General features: G+C 34.9%; 1 protein-coding gene across 10 annotated transcripts in view; it reads right to left on the bottom strand.

The window, feature by feature from the left end:
* Positions 1-22,121, bottom strand: part of neo1a (neogenin 1a) — a 148,758-nt gene that overhangs the window by 58,581 nt on the left and 68,056 nt on the right. For all 10 annotated transcript variants that reach the window (XM_052560656.1, XM_052560652.1, XM_052560654.1 and 7 more), the window contains exons 3-4: positions 6,500-6,775; positions 1,522-1,672 (exon numbers count right to left, since the gene is read on the bottom strand). In XM_052560656.1, coding sequence (XP_052416616.1) covers positions 1,522-1,672; positions 6,500-6,775 — 427 coding nt within the window. The remainder of the gene's footprint in view (positions 1-1,521; positions 1,673-6,499; positions 6,776-22,121) is intronic.

The raw sequence follows: 22,121 nt of genomic DNA, 5'->3' as shown, positions 1-22,121 counted from the left end.
TGGCAACTCTGGGGATACTTACATTGAAGCCAGTGAATGGGGTAATTATTGATATGACAAACTTACTCTAAGGCAATTATTAGTGGTGTTTACTAAGGCAAGCAGTGCTGGTACAATTGCTCATGCTAATGGTTAGGGATCTGAGCAAACCACTAAACAAACTACAGGACTCTGGGATGTAACTTGTCTTGGACTTCTCTGCAGTGATACCTCTAAACAAATGACTTGTTCAGAAGAGGTGTGTTATTACTTATCTAAGCAATCTGGACAATAAAACAGTAAAAAAAAAAAAAAATTGTTATCATGGCACCATACAAATATTTTTTAAAAAATTAAATAAATACATTTTATGTGTTACAACTGAAGATAACAGAGTAAATTGATTTACATTTACATTACATTCAATATAATTAAATATTAATTTGATATAATTATTTATTTTAAGCATACATTTGTGTGACTATTCTCAGATTTTGTTTGATGAATGAACAACCAAGCATCCGTTTTTGGTCAATATAAGACATATTACTATATCATATTACATATGAGTGTCATTATTGGTATCATGGATTGACATTATCGAATGAACACTTTATTTAGTTTGATTTACTTTATTTACCTAATTTTAAGGGACAGTTAACCCCAAAACTAAAATTCTGTCATTCCTCATGTCGCTCCAAACCTATAAGACTTTCATCTTCTGTTCAGATTCTGTTGCTCCGCTGAGAGTCCATGTAACAAGAACAGTTCATCAGTTATTACCAGTCAAGGAAGAATATTTCATGTGCTTTATGTGTGTGTGTTGATCAGTGTTTATACTGTATGTGAAGAAAACCCTAAATGAAGCCAGTTTTTCAAAGAAAGCACAAGTTCGAATCCCGTCTCGGGGTCCTTTGACATCCCGCTCCCCTTCCAGCGCTCTCCTGTCATCTCTCTACTGTCGTATCTCTATAAAAATGCATAAAAGCTCATGATGAAAATAAATAAATAAATAAATACAATTCCTTACATTTCCATGTGGCTGTGGACATGGCTGTGGAAACCCCATCAGCACTTTTTATTTTTGCATGCAGTGTTGAGAACATCGGCTGATTACAATCTCTGGGTCACGCTTGCCCTTTGGACACCCAGCAGCTAATGAGAAAAAGTGGCTTCCCAGGTCTAATCTGTGAACAGCCTGGCAGTGTTTCTCATGAGAGAGGTGTGAGAGAGTGTGTGTGTGGTGCAGACACTTGCAGTCCTGACTGGCATTTACACCTCGCAGGCAGGCGCCGTCACTCTAATTATTTACTCGGGCAGCTGGGTCGGGGCTGTGTGCCAGCAGAACAGCAGATGTACAAGAGAGTGATCCCTAAAAGTAGACACTGCTGCCACAGCGGGACTCTAAGCTCATGTTCGTCACATTGGCAACACACAGAGGAATCAATGAGCTGTTAGTGGAAATCACTGTCTGATTCAGAGTATCTATCCACCCTGGAGATCTGTGAGGACAGAAATGCTGCTTGATGATGCGTTTCTTACCTGTACTCAATGAGCTGGTCTTTGTGCGTCCATGTGATGTAGGCTGTGGGATGTCCCGTCACCACACAGGGGAGCAGCACACTCTCCCCAATGGCTTTAGACACATGCTGAGGCTCCAGGAGAAACTCTAGTGTCCTTTCCTCCCCTGATTCTGCACAAAACAGAGAAGTGCATTCACACACAATGTCTGTCCTAATTGTTTTTAACTATTTAAACATTTTTTTTTTCCTGTAAAAATATCTAAACATCCTTAAAACAAGGCGTGAAAAGCAAAATTGCATACCATATTAAGGATTTTTGTTTTTTAAGGAGTATATACTTTGGTATTAAGTTTGTTTTTTTACCTCATTGACAAACATTTTTGTCCACTCAAAAATGAAAATTCTTTCATTTATTTATGTCACTCCAAACCTTTCTTACCTCTGCAAAACACAAAGTTAGATATTTTGAGACTGTCAATATGATAGAAGTCAGTGGGGTCTAATGTTGTTTAGTTCACAGACAAAAGAAAGTGTACAGGTTTAGAACCACATGAGGGTGGTGATATAAACTTTAATTTTGAGAGGACTATCTCTTTAAATATGTTTTGTTTCGCTTAAAAAGTGGGGTAAGAAAAATCTAGCCTGTTAATACCAAACTCTGCTACTTCGCTTTGCTTCGTAGACAGAGTCCGGAAGGGTATACTTGACAAGCGTTTTCTTTCTCGTTGGGAGGCGCTTGTATGAAGTTTAAAATCATTGGTTACCCGTAAGCCAATCACATAACATTTGGTTATGACGTGTGTTATGCGCCGGCTCAGCCACCTCGAACTTCGGGAATGCTGCAAAAACAAAACCATTGAGTGAAATACCGGAGAGAACATGGTATTTCAAAATCACAATTATCGCCTTGGCGGACTTTGGCATCCCCAGTTTCTCGCTAATGATAACATTTGGTAAATTTAACTTTTCCCAAAACCTGTCGGGACTAGGAAGTAGGGCCACAACTTCACCTCCATTCAAAATGTGAAACAATCACTCCTCTTGTTCGGGCTTCAGTTGGCAAATGCCAGGAATATTCTCCACAACAAAGCGAATAGCATCCCGTGTTTCCGTGTCCGTTTTTGATTCCCCTAACCTAAACTACAATCCTAAATTGGGCACTTAGCATCTACATCACAGCTCTCAGCCCACCCTCTGTTCGTTGATTGACCGGCTGTTTTGGAGCCGGAGAAAAACTGGAAGATAGTGTGCTATCTGGGACTGAGTACAGAAGCAAACTGAAATTGAGAGGAAGTATGAAGTCTGGCATCTATGCAAGTTCTTAAAGGGGGGGTGAAATGCTATTTCATGCATACTGAGTTTTTTACACTGTTAAAGAGTTGGATTCCCATGCTAAACATGGACTAAGTTTCAAAAATTAAGTTGTACGTTTGAAGGAGTATTTCTGTTTCAAAAATACTCCTTCCGGTTTGTCACAAGTTTCGGAAAGTTTTTTTCGAGTATGGCTCTGTGTGACGTTAGATGGAGCGGAATTTCCTTATATGGGTCTTAAGGGCACTTCAGCCGGAAGAGTGGAACTTAGTCATTTTCCAAAACCGCTAAGCAAATATACACAGTTTCAGTACATACCACATAGAGACGTCGTTGCTGAGGCTGCTCTTGTTAAATTTCAGCCTCTGGATCTGATTCTGGATCATAAATATACGCTGAATCTGACTGTTAGCCATGGTTTGTTTTGGATGTTTTTTTCCTCACGGTAATGTCACAGCTTCCGAACGCTCTCAACGCAAAAGCTTACTCGCGCTCGTGATTCTTAACTCCGCCCACACGTCACGCCTCCAGCCGGTCATGTTTTCAGGGAAAAATCGGTACAGGCCATCTTTCTCTTATGAATATAATAAAACCAAAGACTTTTTGGAGTTAGGAAGGATGCAGTACTACTCTATAGGTACTCAAGATTAACAGGATATTGAGTGAAAACGAGCATTTCACCCCCCCCCCCTTTAAGTTTAATTAATCTAGTTATTTTTAAGAATGTTTAAACATTTTAACTTGAAAATAATACAAATGTATAAATAATTTTCAAAAATACATGTAAATAATAGTGCTCTCAAACGATTAATTGTGATTAATATAAGTTAAAAATAAAAAATGAAATAAAAGTTTTTGTTTACATAATATATGTATGTGTGCTCAGTATATTTATTATGTATATATAAATACACATGCATGTATATATTTCAGAAAAAAGTATTGTTTATATATTAAATCTATTTATTTATAATATAAATATAGATATGTAAATACATGTAAATATTTTAATATATACTGTATGTGTGTGTATTTATATATAAATCATAAATATATACAGAACACACACATATTATGCATATAAAAACAAACCTTTTTTTTTGGATGTGATTAATCGTTTGACAGCACTAGTAAATAAATGTAATGGTTTATAGAATTTCTATCTTTGAAAGCGCATCTCTTTATGTATGAATTTAACTTTTTTTTAAGTGGGCTTAAAATGCTTAGAAAGTGGGATGAGAAAAAACCTGGTTATATTCACTTAAGACTAGTGTTATTATACAGTTTACAGAATTTTATTTGAATAAATTTTACCCAAGTTAAAATATTTGGAATTATACTGGAAAACAAGAAAAATACTGATTGTGATAATGAAGCTATACAACAAGAAAATGGAAATTTTCTTGACCACTTAGCCCTACAAATTAAGAGTGAAGTGCATCATTTTTGCACCACTAGTCACAACAAATTGTGTTTTTAAAAACATTTAAAAGTAAATGTTACCATGATATTTGAAAATGATAAAATAGAACGTTCTCTTAATGATTTCTCTAAGTACATAATTTTAGTTGCAACAAATTGAATGAAAAACATGCTGAAACAGTTTTCCTAACACTTCCTAACATACAGTAGGTTTTCAGATGTCACTGGTAAAACAAATAGTAATGCTTGGAAAGATTTCTACAAATGGCATACTTATTAGACAATAAAATGGAGTCAGATTTTAATTTAACCTAAACAAATAACCAAACACGGAGGAAACCTTCATCCACCATTGGATACCTCTGTTGGGCCAATTCGTAAAATTTACACATACATTATTTATATTGTAACATTTGCTGTATATATCTTTTAGGTTGAAGCTTTTAAAAAGCTTTCTCTTTAATATTCATTATTTATTCATTTATTTCAGTGAGGGAACAAAATTCAAAATGTCTTTTTTGTCTCTTTACATACTGATGCATCATGTTGCTCCCTGCTCCATGTTTAGTGTGATAACCTCAGCAGGCGATGGTGCTTCAGGTCTGATTTATGTTCTTTAATATCTCACTCTGTGCTCATGACTGCCCGTAAAAATAAATCTGCATGCTGAATATCTACCACAAAGGAGCTCAGTCCTCTTTAACTTTAGCATAAATGACATTGTTCTCTTTGATAACACCACCTGTGGGCATCCTTCTGGAGAAGGCCACCTTTAAAACTCTCTCTCTCTTCAATTGTGTGAGTTTCAGTAGTGAATGAACAATTACATCAGAATCAATGTCTTGCATTTTTATTGTCAGGAAAGCAGGGGAATTGGCTTTTTCCTTATAAAACCTTTTTAGGGGGAAATGTTTATTATTTTTTTGGGACATACCTGACTGAATTTATGTTTGTCATTAAAAATAATAATAATAAAAACAACAACTTTTGATTAGCGCTGTCAAATAGTGCCGATATTTAAAAAATGGCAAATATCGGCCGATATATCGGCTTTGGCCAATAACATTTTTGGTGCTTGGCTGATGTGTTCAAGGCGGGACTATTATTTTGACAGTGCTGAGAATGGCAGCACCATTCTTCCTCTTGTTCGCTGTTGTGGTTCAGTTCTGACTAATACAGATAGAAGTCTGTCAAACATTAACTATCTAAACATTAATTAAAATAAATAAAAATTATGATAAAAATATATATTATTTTTATTTTTATATATTTTATATATATTTATATCAGCCATCGGCCTTATGTATATTTATATCAGTTATCAGCATCAGGTGTCAAAAAAACAATGTCAGTCTACCACAACTGTCAAATGATTAATCTTGATTAATAGCATCCAAAATAAAAGTTTTATTTACATAATATGTGTGTGTATATTTATTATAATTTCAAATATATGCATGAATATATTTAAGAAAATGTTGTTTATATATTAAATATATTATATATAATATCTAAATATACATGCCGTACATATAAATATTTTCAAAATATATATTGTATGTGTATTGATATCCTGTATACATAATAAAAATACATAGTACACACACATATATTATGTAATCATAAACTTATTTTGAATAAGTTTATTAATTGCATGCAACGTTTATTTTGGATGCAATTAATCATAATTAATAATTTGACAGCACTATTTTTTATATGAAAGAGTCATCGTTAAATGCTTGAAAATAGTTTTGAAGACATATTTATATTTATATGAGACGCATTTCTAAAAAAATTATATTTGAGATTTTGTATTTTATATTTGTAACATTAATGTGACATTTATTCAAACTTGTATGATCTTTAAAAACATTTAAAAGTAACGGGTACTGTAATGTCTGCAAGATATAACTATAATTGCAAAATTATCAGATGGAACTTTTTACTAACGAATTCTCTAACATGCATAACTAAGTTAAAAAAGTTTTTTAACCATTTAAAAAAAATGTTTTGCAAAAAGTTATTTATAGAACATATTTGTGTTATCTGGGATAATCTGGATGAATTTACAGTTATTCTGTTATCAAAATGTTGTTTAAATGTCAGTCAGTAAATCAGTCTAAATACTGGATAGCAGATAAAGCTTTTTACATTAGTAAAAAAAAAAAACATGGACATAATTTGATTTGCAACTTTATTGTCTGATGATACAACTCTAAGTATAGAATTGGAATACCGTGTGTATGGAAGAATGGAATATTTACCAGGCAGTATCTGTATTTCTGCTTCCTCACTGGTCTTGGTGGGCCCAGCGTTGTCGATCACGCAGCGGTACAGGCCTGCGTCTGCCTCTGTGGCGTTACTGATGACGAGAGCACCACTGGGCAGCGTGAAGACTCTCTGGTCCAGCTCAACCGGCTCTTTGTTTTGTTCCCAACGGATGAAAGACACCAGGTCTGGATTCACCTCACAGTTCAGCACATGACTGTCACCCACCCGCACAAACGCGGCTTCCGGCTGACTGAGGTACCGTGGTATCCCTGAAAACAGAGGGAAATCAGAAGAATCAGAATCTGAATAATTACAACACATTTTGGTTTGCAACGAAGTTTCATTTTCTTATTAAGGGCTTCTTTCCATAAACATAAAGTGTTCAAAACTTATTGCGCAAATGGATAAAGTGAGTATATGAAATGGCACTCACTTCGTTATATTGGCAAGGCTTTTGAAATGTTGAAATACCAATAACAATGCCTAAAGCTGTTTGCCTATAGGCTAACATTTAATGTCTCTGTCTGTGTGATCTATGTGCTTTAGAGGTGGGGGAAGTTATTGAATTTTGATTAATTGAAGACAACTGTAATTATTTGCACAGAGGAATCATGCACAATAGGATCATGTGTATTAAAAAGTAAATACGGTCTATTTTAATTTCATGTTGACTTTAAATGGTTAATTATTTCCTTCACTGCTCAAGAGTTTCAATTCTGAGTTCAATAAGAAGTTAAATAAAAACCCAAGGGCACATTTTGCCTTCAAATCTCTGTAAATGAAACTGATGGTGCTGAAAAGTAGTCATGGCATACGAGTGTTTACACTTCCTGGAGTACCCCTGGTGTCCTTCAGGCGCAGAACCTGCCAGGAACCGTCTGTAAGCAGGAAGCAGTGCTGACACGCTACTTATTCACAGATTTCTCTGCTCCTCGGCTCTGGCAAAGTGATAAAGTTCTGAGAAATTATACTCTACATTACGTTTGGGTATATTTTAACCATTTATGATTTAAGTATTATTTTGCAGTTTACATAAATGTCACAAGATACGTTTATTTTTAACAATCAGTTCACACTTTCTGATTCATAACTCAGATTTATCAATTAATTTATTTTAGTCAATATGGTCCCCACATAGCATTTTATATGTAAAATCTTTTGATTTAAATTAAATTGATTATTATAATAACTATTTATTTATTTACTTAAAAAAAACAGTTTGAATCTACTTTGTTGGTTTGATCAACTGGGGGATTCATTTGAAAACTCAATGAAACAAAACAAAAGGTCTGAAGTCTGTAGGATTTGTTAATATATTTGAAATAGGTCTGTTATGCTAACTAAAGCTGTATTCATAAAAATAAAATAAAATAACAGTAATATTTTGGAATATTACTACATATTTTGGAATATTACTTCAGTTTAAAATAATTGTTTCTATTTTAATATTGAATATTGTTTATTCCTGTGATGCAAAGCTGAAGTTTCAGCATCATTACTAAAAACATTACTGACCCCAGATGTTTTAATGATGGTGTAGTAATGACTGGGTAAAATGGGGCTGAAGAGGGTTCTGTATTTGTATGAATTTATCACTGAAGCAGTGTAGTTAAGCTCATCGGAGAGGTAAATTCATCACTTCACATTATGATCAGCAAAGCGTTGAGCACTTTGCCTAATAGAATTGACTCCACTTAATCACAGTTCCTCTCATTCCACAGGGTAGCTGCTCATGTTACTCTGCAGTATCTGATTCCTGCATCAGATAGAAGTGAAAAAATCACAGATATCACAGAACCACAAATCTCTTTAATATCCACTTTATTAATATAAAGTTAGTACACTTTAGCTTACTTAACACTTAACAGTGTACATATTGTGAAAATATTGTAGCAATTAATTGCAATTAAATGGAAATGTATGACTGTTTAAATGTAAGTGTTTTTTGAACCACTGAAGGAGGATTTTAGTACATATTTAGATTAAAACCTATTAAAACCCTTATGTAATGCAACTAAATATATTTGAAAGTACACAGTTATAACAATGATAAAGTTAAACTTACCAAAACTTAATTTGATATTTTACAAAGTGCACTTTTTAAAAGTGTGCTTAAGAGTTACTTTAATTACACTTAACCATTCTTTTATTTAGAAGTGTTAGTTTATGTAAGCAAATTTAAGCTATATATATATATATATATATATATATATATATATATATATATATATATATATATATATATATATATATATATATGTAGAGTTCAGATGCAAAAGCCTCTAAATGCCATCTGAAATTTTCATTTAAAATTAGGATTTTTATCAGGCTCCTATATTTATGTTTATGTTCAGTTATTTCACTTTAATAGCCTGGAAAAGGACCTGCACATTGCCATTAAAGTAAAATGACTCAGCCTAAGCATAGGAGCTTGATAAAAATCCTAATTTTAGATTAAAATTTCAGATGGCATTTAGAGGCTATAAATATATATATATTATTTTTTTTTAAAAGGCTTTTAGGGGAAGGTTGACACTTCTTGTGACAATAAGAGAGCAGCATTTCAGCAATAAATGTTTCTTCTTATGTCCGTGTTGCTTAAAAAAAGAAGGAATGAGCTGATTTAGCATTAGCACTGCTACTAGCTGAAAACAGGGATCTATGGATCCCTTGCAGGTGAACATAAAGACTCATACATAAAAATGCCTTTGAGAGAGACTATAAGAGAGAGGAGTGATGGGGTTTCCTTTGTCTGGCATTAGTCCGTTACAGACATGCCATGCTCTCACTCTCTCTTAATGTGAAAGAGCATGCAGTGAGAGATGCTATCAGCCGCTGGCTCTGAGTGAACAGAGAACAGCATTCATTCATCTCCACAGGCTCTGCTTTATAACAGCAGACAGAAAGGTTTCACAGAGCAGGCTGTGGCCTTTTAATCCCCTTATAAACTATATACAAAACCAGGTTTTTACAACAGAACAGCTTTTATACTCTTAAGGCAAATATTCTAGGTATTTCTGTCCACTAAGTACTAGTATTCTTCAATCTTTAGAGAATAAAATCTAGACATTGTTTGTTATACCTCTGTTTAGGCTATAGGACATACAGTATCACATATTTACAATATATAGGTAAGGGATAATAACTAGTCTTTTTTTCTTGCAAAATAAACCCTTAGAGGGCAATTAATACCATAATGCAAAGTGGTTGAGAGTATCAGTCTTATTACATAAATATTTAACGAATGAATTATTGGAAATTTCATATTGATTTTAGTTTAAATGATGTTATGATAACACAGGCAATGCAGAGTGATATGAGGCATGGGATTAAGAAATATTGTGGTTATAATAGTTACTCCTGTTAGTGCACGTAAAAAAAATTAAATTACAAAATTAAAAAAACGTTGTGAGAATCTTATTAATATAAAAAAAAAGAATATATATATATATTATACTACTGTTCAGAGGTTTGAGGTGAGTAAGATTGATCAAAAGTTAGATGAAAGACTTTAACATTGTTAGAATTTCTATTAAAAATAAACTCTTTTATTTTGAAATGTCTACGTATCAAACAATCCTGAAAAATTCTGAAGGATCATGTAACTGTGAAGAGTAATGGCTACTGAAATGTTAGCTGCACGATCACAGGAATAAACTGCATTTTAAAATGCATATTAAAATAGAAAACTAATCTTTCAAATTGCATATTTGAAAAAGTAGGTATTTTAAATATTTAATTTCAAATAAATGCATGTAATTACCAACCAGACCAGCATCTAAACAGCATAAACCAACCTGGAAAAGCATGAGAATCCATGCTGGTTTAAACTGTTCTTTTCAGCAGGGTCTATTAATGTAAATAATCATAGTTTAGAGTATAGTTTAGGCAATGTGTTTTGGTGGCAGTGTGAACCTTCCCTGCTGTTATATTCTTCCTCTGTTATGTCCTTTTCAACCAGTAAGTCCAAGAGCAACATTTGCTGAGTGATTCATTACACTGGTGTAAATGCTACATTGGAACCAGTGAGTGCCATAAGCTTGGACCTCACAATATCAGCTCACGGACACACACTGGGGGTCTGCCACACACACACATCCTGTTCTGGTGGCCTTTTCCAGGAATCAATCTCAGTACACAAGAACATGCTACAAACTGGAGATTTGGATCGACAGAGCCATTAGAGTTTATTGGCCCGACTCTTGTGATTTCATTGGAGAGGACAGTCTGTTTAATGGTCAGATTGTCAGCTCTGCCACTGTTTGTCCACTGTCCACAACAACAAATTATGGAAGCCTATTTCTGCCATAGAATAAAAAATATAAAAAAAGCTCATTGTGACTTTTTATCCAACAATTCTTCTTATTTTTCTCAGAAATGTAAGTTTATATCTCATTATTCAAATTATTTTAGAATTTATATCTTAAAAGTTATAGTTGCAGGATGTAAACTTAGAATTTAAAGAAAAACGTTGTGAGCAATACTCATAATTTGACTTTTTTCTTCGAATTGTGAGTTTATATCTCACAACTGCGAGATATTAATTGTGAGACGTAAACTCAGAATTTGTAGGAAAAATGTCAGAATTGTGAGATGTAAAATCACAATTTTGAGTTATAAGTTCGCAACTGAATTTTTTCTCATAGTTGCGAGTTTACATATAATTCCAAGTTATTAATTGCTAGATGTAAGTCAACAATTGTAAATTATAATTTACAATTTTGAATTTTTTTCAAAGAATTGCAGGTTTATTACTCACAATTCTAAATTAGTAATTGCGAGATATAAACTCGCAAATGCAATTTATGAACTCACCTTAGATTTTTTTCTCCGCATTCCAAGTTTATATGAACTGTGTGAAGTGAACTTAAAAATTTTGAGAAAAAAGTAAGAATTGCAAGACGTAAACTCACAATTGCGAGTTTTATAACAAACAATTGTTAACAATTACAAACTTGCAATTCTGAGAATTATATAAATTTGCAACTGCAGGAAAAGAAAATCTGAACTCTGAGTTTAGAAGTTGCAACTACCTGTTCAAATTTTTTTATTCTGTGGCAGAAATAAACTTTCCTAGCAAATTGCAACTCTAACATGACCCTTACAGGTTAGTGCTGAGGCACAGGAAAACAGACAATCAGTTGGGTGATGAGAATTTCCACCTAAAGCAGATTCCACACACAGGGAGTCATAGCGAGGGCAAAAACCCTGCAGAGAAAAGTAGCAACCTCAAATCATGGGCCCCTAAGGCCCCCAGTGTATCATGAAGCAGGCCCCAACTTCCATTTACCTCTGTCAAAACGAGAAAAAAAGAATTTGTGTGGGTATAAGGTCTCTTCTACCCCGCTGGGCAGAAGCTCATTCACTGTTCATTCGAGTCTGGATACTATTCTTTATTGGGTCTTAGAGGCGGCAGGCAGCTCTTTAAAAAGCTCCAGAAATTTACAGGCTCACAGACAAACAGCTCCCTCCATTTTGCAGCGGGGTTTTTAGGCCTGTAGAGAGCGAGTATAGCTGGGCACGATTTACCGATGCTGTTAAAGCTGGATATGAGCAGATAAATCTGGGGTTGGGAAGGTCTGGGATGAAAACAAAGAGACCAACCTCACAGCAGCATGTGCTTGAGCAGCAGTAAACAGGAAGGCTGTAGCTCAAACCCAAGCAAAGACCCCACCCAAGTGAGGGAAAATAAATAGCCTTACCTGCCATAAACATAGATGCACACATTATTAATAAGACATTTTGCCAACTGTGCGAAATGATGGTCCTCCTGACATAATACTGAAACCATTGACAAGATTAACTTTACAAATGAGTCATGTTATTAATTAGATTTAAAAGTAAAATAAAATACTTAAAATCTTTTTTCATTTTTTTTTTACATTTTGCCTTTTTCATAAAAAAACACACCCATATTGAAGTGTTACAAAAAAATGAATGCATGAAGCTAGATTTTATTTGTATTTTTTTTTTTTTTTATCAGAGGCAGTGTTGTTTCTCTTGATATTGCATGTTCAGATATTTATGCATCTAATTATTCTGATGGCCATAGAAATTTTATTGGAAAATTACAAAAATTGTGAATGCTGACAGTGGCTGGTAACTAAAAAAACTAAAAACACAAAAAAATAATAATAAAAAAAATAAATAATGCATTTTCAGAGGAGAACTTTTTTTTTTTTAACATTTCCCCATTAGTATACAATGTTCTGGTGCTTCTACCATCATATAAAATAAACTTTATCAGTATATTTTTATGAATACACTTTGTCAATGTTCAATTATGTTTTCCAGAAAAAATACTAATTTAAAATTATTCTGATGTTTTTCAGCACAAATGGCACCATTTACAGAGAATGCCGTTAAAGATTTAAGTTGACCACCCTTCTTTTTCTCTCATGAAATATTAATCTCAAGGTTCTTTCAGTCTTAACATGGCTCCTGTCCAAATTAGAAAGCTGTTTGAGCTCCAGTCATCTGTCCTGGAGTTCTATAAATATGCTGTCTAAGAAGAACCTAAAGGAAAAAAACACTAGCCATAACATGACCCAGTTCAGGGAGGAGTCACACTGAGAATTTCATGTCACCTTTCCCAGCCTGTAAATTGTGCATGAGTCTTACAAGCAAGGATAAATATTTGATAGCGGTCTGCAAGATCTTCTATGAGTTTAAATGGAGTCTACACAGCTGGTTCCAAAACTAACCAGACCTCCTCTGTGTTTGGTTAAATCCTCTAAACTACTGAACGAAGATCACAGTGTAGACTCTTCAGTCAATGTAAGTAGGATTCAGTCAACCACTGAAGAAAAACATTGTGGAAATGGCACTGAGAACTTATAATATAGGCTTAATAATGACAAGCAATGACTTTGAAGAATGATTACATTAGGCACCCATCATTTATGATGATATATGACACATAACCATTCGCTAAATTTTTAAGGAGTCATTAATGTAACTTCTTATGTCAATGATTCATGAAAATGTTTATAAAACGTGACAGGTTGTATTTTAACTCCTGTTTCCATTTCTACTCACCAGTTTGCAATTGGACAAAACAGATCAGCTGATTTTTGACCGTCATAGTTAGTTTGTTGCTGGTCCAAGATGGTTTACAAGTTTCAAACTAGGATCACCAACTAGTAACCAGCGCTGCATGTTTAAGCAAAATAATAATGCATTAGTCTTAAGGCCGGTTCACACCAGGACAAATATCGCGCGAGATTATCCCCGACATTTAATGCCTTGTGACTAAACAAAACTGACGTGCAAAACGCAAATCTTAAAGGTGTAATAAAAAAAAATATATATAAAATGCTTCGGGCTCGTTTTTTGGGTTTGATGCACAGCGTTAAAAAATGGCTGACCAAATGAGATTGGTGCTTTTGTTCACGTGCCTTGTGGTGCTGAAGTTACAGTAAACCACTACTTGGTGGCACTCAAGCACAAAACGGTCTTGCTGAGCACATTTGATACCTAAGGACGAAGAGGAAGTAAGTAAACCAAGATCGAGGCAAGATGAATGTAGAGCTGCTGGTCTCATTGGTATCTGAACACAAAGTAAGGGCTTTATGACAAACGCAACAGCAACTACAAAAATCTCGATAAGAGGGAATGGTTATGGAGAGAAATTGCAGATCAAATAGGATTTGATGTGTACCGGGGCATTTCTGTTTTTCATTAAGCAAGCGCCTTCTAATGTCAGGGAGTAAATTTGCACGTTCACTCGGCTCATCACCAGCAAAAATTGCTTGGGTATGAACACAAAAGACACGGCGAAAAACGCCGGCGATAAGCGCATGCGATAATCGTCCCGGTGTGCACGAGGGTTTAGACTGTGATTTAATTCAAATATGTGCACTGTTTGTTTGTGTTGTGAAGTGTGGAAATGTGTTTATTTACTCATGAGCCTGTGCTTTCAGCATCTTAGAGCTGCTCAGATCCCAGTAAATATTTGTTGAAATTATGTGGCTTTTCCATAGGTTCATCTATTCCCTCTTAACATCTCTCCTAACTATAGAGATGGATGTCAGTGTGGCCACAGGTTATATTTTAAGCCGGTTTCCCAGAAGCGTCCGGCTGCTGACGGGCACACACATTAGTGAACGAGCTGCGCTTTCCCATGAGGCCGCCTCATCAGAAGTCTAACACAATTAAACTTCCCTTCCCACTCTGATACATTAGCACTGCATCAGTGTGAGATATCACAAGCATACATTCACATCTGCTTTCACTGACTGAAACCCAAACCTCTGAGAGACAGCAGGTTCATAGTGAGGTCAGACGCTGACTGTAAACTGCCTCCATTTACATGCCAAAAAAAAAAAGATATAATAATACCAATTCTATTCTAAAATGTAGCAAACACATTTGTAAGTGTAAAGCCCAGTAGTGTACAACTTCTTTATAATATCGGATTGTAGACAATCCAGAAAAAAAGTGTTCCGGCATTTGTTCCCGGGTCGCTAGATTTTGCACTTTCACACTGCCAGTGATTACCCGGGATATGTGCATGCTTTCACACACAACCAGTAAAGTGACGTGTAATGTACGAGTTGAAAACATTAGGCATGTTATACTTTCACTGAAGCAAGCGGACAATTCGGCATCAGCACGGAAAGTGGGGAAATAAATGATCTCTGCTTCATTACAGTTTGCAAATATGTTTTTGTTGCGAATGTTGATCTTCCTTCAAAACAGCAGGTAAAACACGGCATTAGATCTGGCTTTTGTTCACACAGCGCTCATCCTGGGTTGAACCCGGCAATGTTACTAGGTCCCCGACCCGGGTTCAATGCGGTAATCAATCCCGGGACGTGGTTGCTATCACACAGAAGGTGACCTGGCAATGTTCCGGCAATATGCCGGGTCGGACGTGCAGTGTGAAAGGGGCTTAAGTGTCATTGGACAGTGAGGGTTATGGTCAGGTGATCTCGCTCGAAAAGCTGAGATGAAAAGAAACTTCAGTGGCGGGTTTGCATTAAATCCTCTGGTATCTTGTCAAATGTTCTGTTGATTTTGACTGTGATCAGCTGCAACACGAGAGTTTCCAGAAAGCTCAATACCACCAAACAGGATGACATTTCATTTCACAGTGCTGTGGATGTAATTGGAAAAGAAATGATTTTTTTAGTCATGGAGACTAGATGGCAGGAGAGCAGCAGTGAGATGGCCAGTGTAATACGGCTCCGGTCCACAGCAGACACAGACACAGACAGAGAGACTCAGAGCCAGCAGGGATCGAGCGGAGACCAATCATGATGAAAACTGGGAAGGATGGACTAGATCATGTTCAGTGCGTTTGAGAATTGCATAATAAAACAAGAGTGTCAAAACATAAAAAAAAGCTCTAGGTTTAAAGGGTTCAGGATTTCATGACTTTCCTCTCTTGTGTTTTTCACTCATTTAAAATGTATCAGTTAGAGGTATCATAGTGGGTTTGGACCCATTCGCATAAAGGGGAGGGGCCTCTGTTTGATCTTGAATTTGCATACAGATGAGCTAATGAAAATGCACACCAGTCCTTTATGCCCTGAAGACTTGTCTTGAATGCCAACTGCACAGACAGGGAAACAGACTAATAATTATTGGTGTTGGAACCCTTTATTATTTATTGTGTACTGCAGCAGTATGAAGCACTGGTACTCTGTGTGCTCTCAGAGGGGTTTAATTGCTCAGTGGATGCTCTTTCAGAAGATTTAAAGATGTTTGCCTCAGATGTTTCTTAGAAATTTATGGGAGAAATAAAAACACACAAAAATAGTTTACACACAAGTGAGGAGCATAAAGTTGATGTAGAAAGCAGCTCAAATAATTTGGTCTTTGGAAAAAATGGGATAAAAGATGTTTGCGTTCATACTGGAATTACTTTTGCTTGCAGACTTTGGTATCTTGGAAAGATTTGCAGTTTGAGACGTGTTTGAGATCTCTGAAAGGTGAGACAATCTGAATGCCGAATTTTTTTCTCAGAAGAAAAGTTTACACAGAACATATAAAGAATTTCATTGTTTCGTTGAAAAATCAGAATTTGATTCATGAGTTTTTGTAGTCATGAACCCACTTTGCATTTTAAATTGAGTTTAATTTTTAATTTTTAATCTATTATTCTATATATAAAGTTATATTTAAAAAAAGAGCTGTTTGACTTTTATTTCGTTTTTTAGTTTCATTTTTTAATCGCATTTATTGTATTTTATATTTTATTTTATTTCATTTTTTATTATATTTTAATTTAATTTATGAAAAAAAATAATTTATTTTAATATTTGATTTAAATATTGCTGTCTTGGTGAAATAACTGAGATACACATGAGATGTCATTGTTGCATTGAAAAAACTGAATTTGTTTCATGATTTTTTGCAAACATGGAAAGAAAATATCACAAACAATTCAAAATGCATGGGTTCAAATTGTTCAAATTGCATGTATTTCAAATTGTTTGAGAAATAATTAAATTAAATTAAATTAAATTAAATTAAATTAAATTAAATTAAATTAAATTAAATTAAATTAAATTAAATTAAATTAAATTAAACAATTTAACTCATTGCTGTTTTTGTGAAACAAATGAGAAACATTTTTTTTTTTTCATTTGTAGACTGGTTCTTCTCTTGATAAAATCCCCATCAAATCATGTTGCCTCAAAAAAGCAATAAAAGTAAGAATATCATCTTTTTTTTCCATAAGAGCCAGAAACTCAACACTGACTGCATTTGGTTGAACACTACTTAAGTGGTATATTTTATTCTGAGCAACTTGTTCCCTTATTCTCAGCTATACCGTCCTTCACGAAAGGTCGTTGCTAGGGGAGATGGCACCACCGCAGGGAAAGGCCAATCGCATTACAAAGCACAGATAAATGTGTTGTCAGGACCTTGTGTCTCCCCTCTTATCAGAGACGGGGGGAATCTTACCTCCACAGGGCTGGACTGAGCACCAGCAGAACAAGACCAGCCAATCAAAGCCTCTCAGTCAAAAGGCCTGCTAATCAAAGCCTCTCAGGACCCGATGTGCACACAAAGTCTGCCTGCACACTTTAACCAATGAGGAAAGAGCGGGTCCTCATCACCTGCCTGATGCAGTCGGACCCCTGCAGACGGCCCACCAGCTAACCCGATTAATGCGCTCAGCGCTGACAGCTGCTGATAGATGCCACGATAAACAAAAGCAACACTGACCCTATTCTCTTTTTGTCTGTGTGGATCTCTGACTCTCTGAGGCCTCCAGAGCATCTGCAGATCTGCTCTGTGTCAGTCTGTCTGTGCTCAGCTTTTGACAGGAAGCTCATAGTGCACAGGAAGTTGGAATGTGTGAAGAGAGGAGGGTGGTATCAGTTAGCAGCCCCCACTCAGAGGGGTCTCAAAACTGAGTTTGTGACACCAGACAATGGAGTGAGTGAAGAAAATTAAACAGCTATAAATTCTGTCCTTTTTACAGTCAACAACGTCCAGAATTTTGCAGTATTTGCATTAATTTTGTAAAATGCATTTTATTTAAATTAATTTATACTTTATTGTCAAACCTCATGTAGCTTTAAAAAAAATAAAAAAATAAATAATAATAATAATAATATACAAAGACATAGTGGAATCTGATTTATGTATTTTTTTTATATATGTATTTTTTATTCAATTTAATATTAATATCAATTTAATTGTGTCCTATTAAAAAACAAGTTTAAATTGCATTAATAATTGTACAAATAACAAATCAATTAAAGTAAACTAGTAATAAATAACTTCATAAATAAAAAATATTTAATGAAATAAATAAAAATGCATACAATAAAATACATGTATTTACCTATTTAAATTACATTTAAAAAAAAATAAAAAATAAGAAAAATCTTATTGATGTTTCCATTAAACAGTTAAGATACAAGCAATATAATCTGTGATTTTTTTTCTATATGTCTTCGTTAAATCATGAAAGCAGAATATGATTTATTTTGTCATGAACCTCAATGAATTCTGATTTGGTTACATTATTTAAATAAATAAATGAAAAACAGGATCAAAGTCCAGTACTATCATACGGCTATGTGTCGTCTCCTATAGGAGTGCTGAGATCAGGAAGCAGATGGAACTGGTTATTTCATGCACATCTTCCCCCAAACACACACATATGGACACATATATGAGAAGATCCCTGCCCTGCAACACACACTTGAACACACAAACACATTCTGCAGTCTGCTGGCAACAGCTTTGTTTTAACGTCTCACATCTGGAAGTGAGTCAAGCAGCATTTCTACTTTGAAGCGTTTTTGACGTTCTTGATGATGCCCTGAATTGCACGTCACATCTGCTCTGTGTTTCAACCGTACCAGGGATGTGTCTCGTTGGCTAAGAGTCAGGCCAAATTACAAGTTGGAGAAACAGATTTTCTTCTTCTTCTTTTTTTTTCCTTCAGGCCTGAGCTTTTAATTGCCATCCAATTGCCAAATCAGCACATACTGGGTACAGGTGTCCTTCTCAGCTCGTGACTTGTTGGATGCATCTTTCCTTATGGCTCTCAGCAAACTGGCACAAAGAACTACAATCTGTCAGTTGTAATTGTGAGCTTCGGTCAATCACACTTATATGAGGTGACTACGCAGTGTGAATGAGCCAAGGCTGAGAACCCAGTCAGCAGAAGGAAAAAAAGAAAGGAAGCTGTGTCCCAGACGACGAGCGGTTTGTGGTGGGCTGCTCTGCCCTTCCTCCAGACAGATCCACCCAGGGAAATGAGGGCAGGACGTCCAGCCAGAGGTGACAGACGCAGTGCTGTGACCGCCAGCAGCTGAGCCTCCCTCCAGCTCGCCTTTCTCTTCTTCACTTGGAGAAAGAATAAAAAGCCTCTTTAGTCTGGACACCTGCAAAACCGAGGGTGCGAGACGAGTATGAAAGCCAAGAGCAGTGTGAAAGCTGATCTTTCCTTTTCCCTGCGGGCAAATCACACAGTGCCACAGACAGCTTCATTCTGAATGCTATTATCACAAACATAATGATCGATCTGCATTTAATTCAGGAGTCAAAAAAACAAACGTTTGATATTGAGAATACCCTTAGGAAAGAAAACACTAATGAGATCTCTCTTTAATATCTCAGGTGTTTTATTTATATTGTATTGAATATAATTTGAGAGTTCTGCTTCTTAGATAAAAAAAAAAAAAAAGTGATCATGTTTGCTTTACAGTTTTAAAATACCAATGTTTGTGAATCTAAAGTGAGAGATTTCAATCTGAACTTCCTCCAAATTGCCCACAAATGCTCTTTATTTCAATCGGGTGAGCCATAGGGGAAAAGTAACCATTATAACATAAATATATCAGAGGATTAATCATTTCATTTAAGAGTTTCATCTGCCACGTGAAGAAAAAATTGTAGCAAGCCACATAAATATTTTATGGCTAGGGTCCATCACCTTATTAATATTCATGAGCCAAGACGGTAAGGTTTATAAAGACATGCACATATGTATTAAAATACATTTATTTATATATTTATACATGTATGCTTAATGTGTTATTGTATTAATATTTAACCTTATTTATATTTGTATTTTACTTGTTTAATGAACATTATTTGATCAAATAACTGTACATTTAAAATCTAAATAACATTTAGATTTTAATTAATAATTGCTATAATTACATTTATTATGTAGATATAATGGTATATATATATATATATATATATATATATATATATATATATATATATATATATATATATATATATATATATATATATATATATATATATATATATATATATATATATATTAGGGCTGTCAAATGATTAAAATTTTTAATCAAATTAATCAGAATTTTCAGTGGATTAATCAGGATTAATCACTATTTGCAACTACACCTGAATCCTAACCAATTTTGTTTTTTTCTGAAATGCATACCAAAAGATAAATAACAGGACACAAATACATAATTTTCATGTATTGATTCATCAATATGTGGTTCTTTTTTTCTGAATTTCAAAAGTTTAATATTTACTTAATCAAATTTACCTGAGCACTATATCAAACCATGCCATTTAACTACAGATAGTGTAAGAGTTTTAGGTGAACCAGTGGTTAAATATAGCCACATATCTATGAAATTATGCATAGAGAAACTCGAAAGAATGAACTCAAACACAAACATGCGCCCTCTGCACTCTGGGCACTCTTGTTTTTGGGAGGTGTTCATTTGCTCTGCCACAATACTTTAGGATCGATATTTTCACGTTCTGGAGGCTTCAAGTGCCAGTAAAACCAAGTAAAAATGCATATGCTTTCCCAAACAGCTGTAATTCTTGCTGCATTGCATGTAGGCGTTCTGCGCATGCGCAGTGTGAAACACAGGACGATATAACAGGAAGAAGCTCCAGCGTATCAACTACCAAAGTCGTCTCTGTTTATTGAGCTTGGCATGAATGTATTTGAGAGTAACTGGGGTAAAACCTTAAGCTTCTTCTGTGTTTTCGTCGCGGGGCTTGCCGCTGTTTTCGCTGAGATCGACGAGACTTTCCTGACCTGAATAATTTGTCACACTGCGCATGCGTGAAATGCGTTAAAAAATTTGACGGAATTAACGACAAACAACTAATTAACGTCGTTAACGCGCTATTTTTGACAGCCCTAATATATATATATATATATATATATATATATATATATATATATATATATATATATGATTCAATAATGTATAATTCATGCATATAGACCTTTTACAAATGACTTAGCGCTGCATATTTGTATACAACAAAAAGTTTTTCATTTGTTTCTGTATTTATTGATTCTAAGGAATTTTAGGGAGAAAAACATCTTAGACAAAATTCATATTTAAGTAAACAATAACTGAGAAATAGGATATTTTATGACTTTCTTTCTACAGTGGTACAAGACAGAAGATATTGTTCTAGTTTTTCTCTCCATAAAATGGAAGTCAATGATAACCAAAGCTGTTTGGTTTAATAGATAAATATATTCTTTATTTATTTAAGTATATTATTTTGTGCTCTGCAGAACAAATCGTTTTGTTGTTGTTGTAAAAACTATCCCTTAAAGAAACAGCAATAAAATGAAATCAAAACTTGTGGTTATGGTGTTGTTTTAATTGAAAATATTCTTCTGGTGTCACAGACTGGCTTCATGGTTGATTTCCGAGTGTCAGACAGCCTGTGACTGACACTGGCTGCTGATAAAGCCCCTCTCTAGCTCCACTGACACGTCTGAAACATGTCCCTCTAGTGTTGTTGTGCTATATCTGACCAGTCTGAACAGGCTTCTCCTGTGAGGTGTGAAGCTGCATGGCACAAACAGAGCTGCAGCTGCAGGGAGACAAACCTGCAGAGAAAACCCAGGTCTGTCATCTCACACCTCTCCTGTACAGTCTCAGTGTAGGGGAGAACCTGGCTGAAAGTAATCTAGCCATTGCTAATGCCTCAACATTGTCAATAGTGTGAGAATAATTCAGCTGCTTTCAAAATATATTACATCTTTTGTAGTAACAAGCATCTTCTAGAAGCATTAGTGAATCAGTTCATTCTGATGGGTAATTCAATCAACCTTCTGGATTTACAGATTTAAGCACTTGCAGTTTACCTCCTTTTCATTACCATGCTTTGTATTAT

Source organism: Carassius gibelio, chromosome B7 (assembly GCF_023724105.1).
Source record: "Carassius gibelio isolate Cgi1373 ecotype wild population from Czech Republic chromosome B7, carGib1.2-hapl.c, whole genome shotgun sequence".
Taxonomy (NCBI): Eukaryota; Metazoa; Chordata; class Actinopteri; order Cypriniformes; family Cyprinidae; genus Carassius; species Carassius gibelio.
Note: the sequence above shows the minus strand (reverse complement) of the source record. Positions and strands in the feature narration are given on the sequence as shown.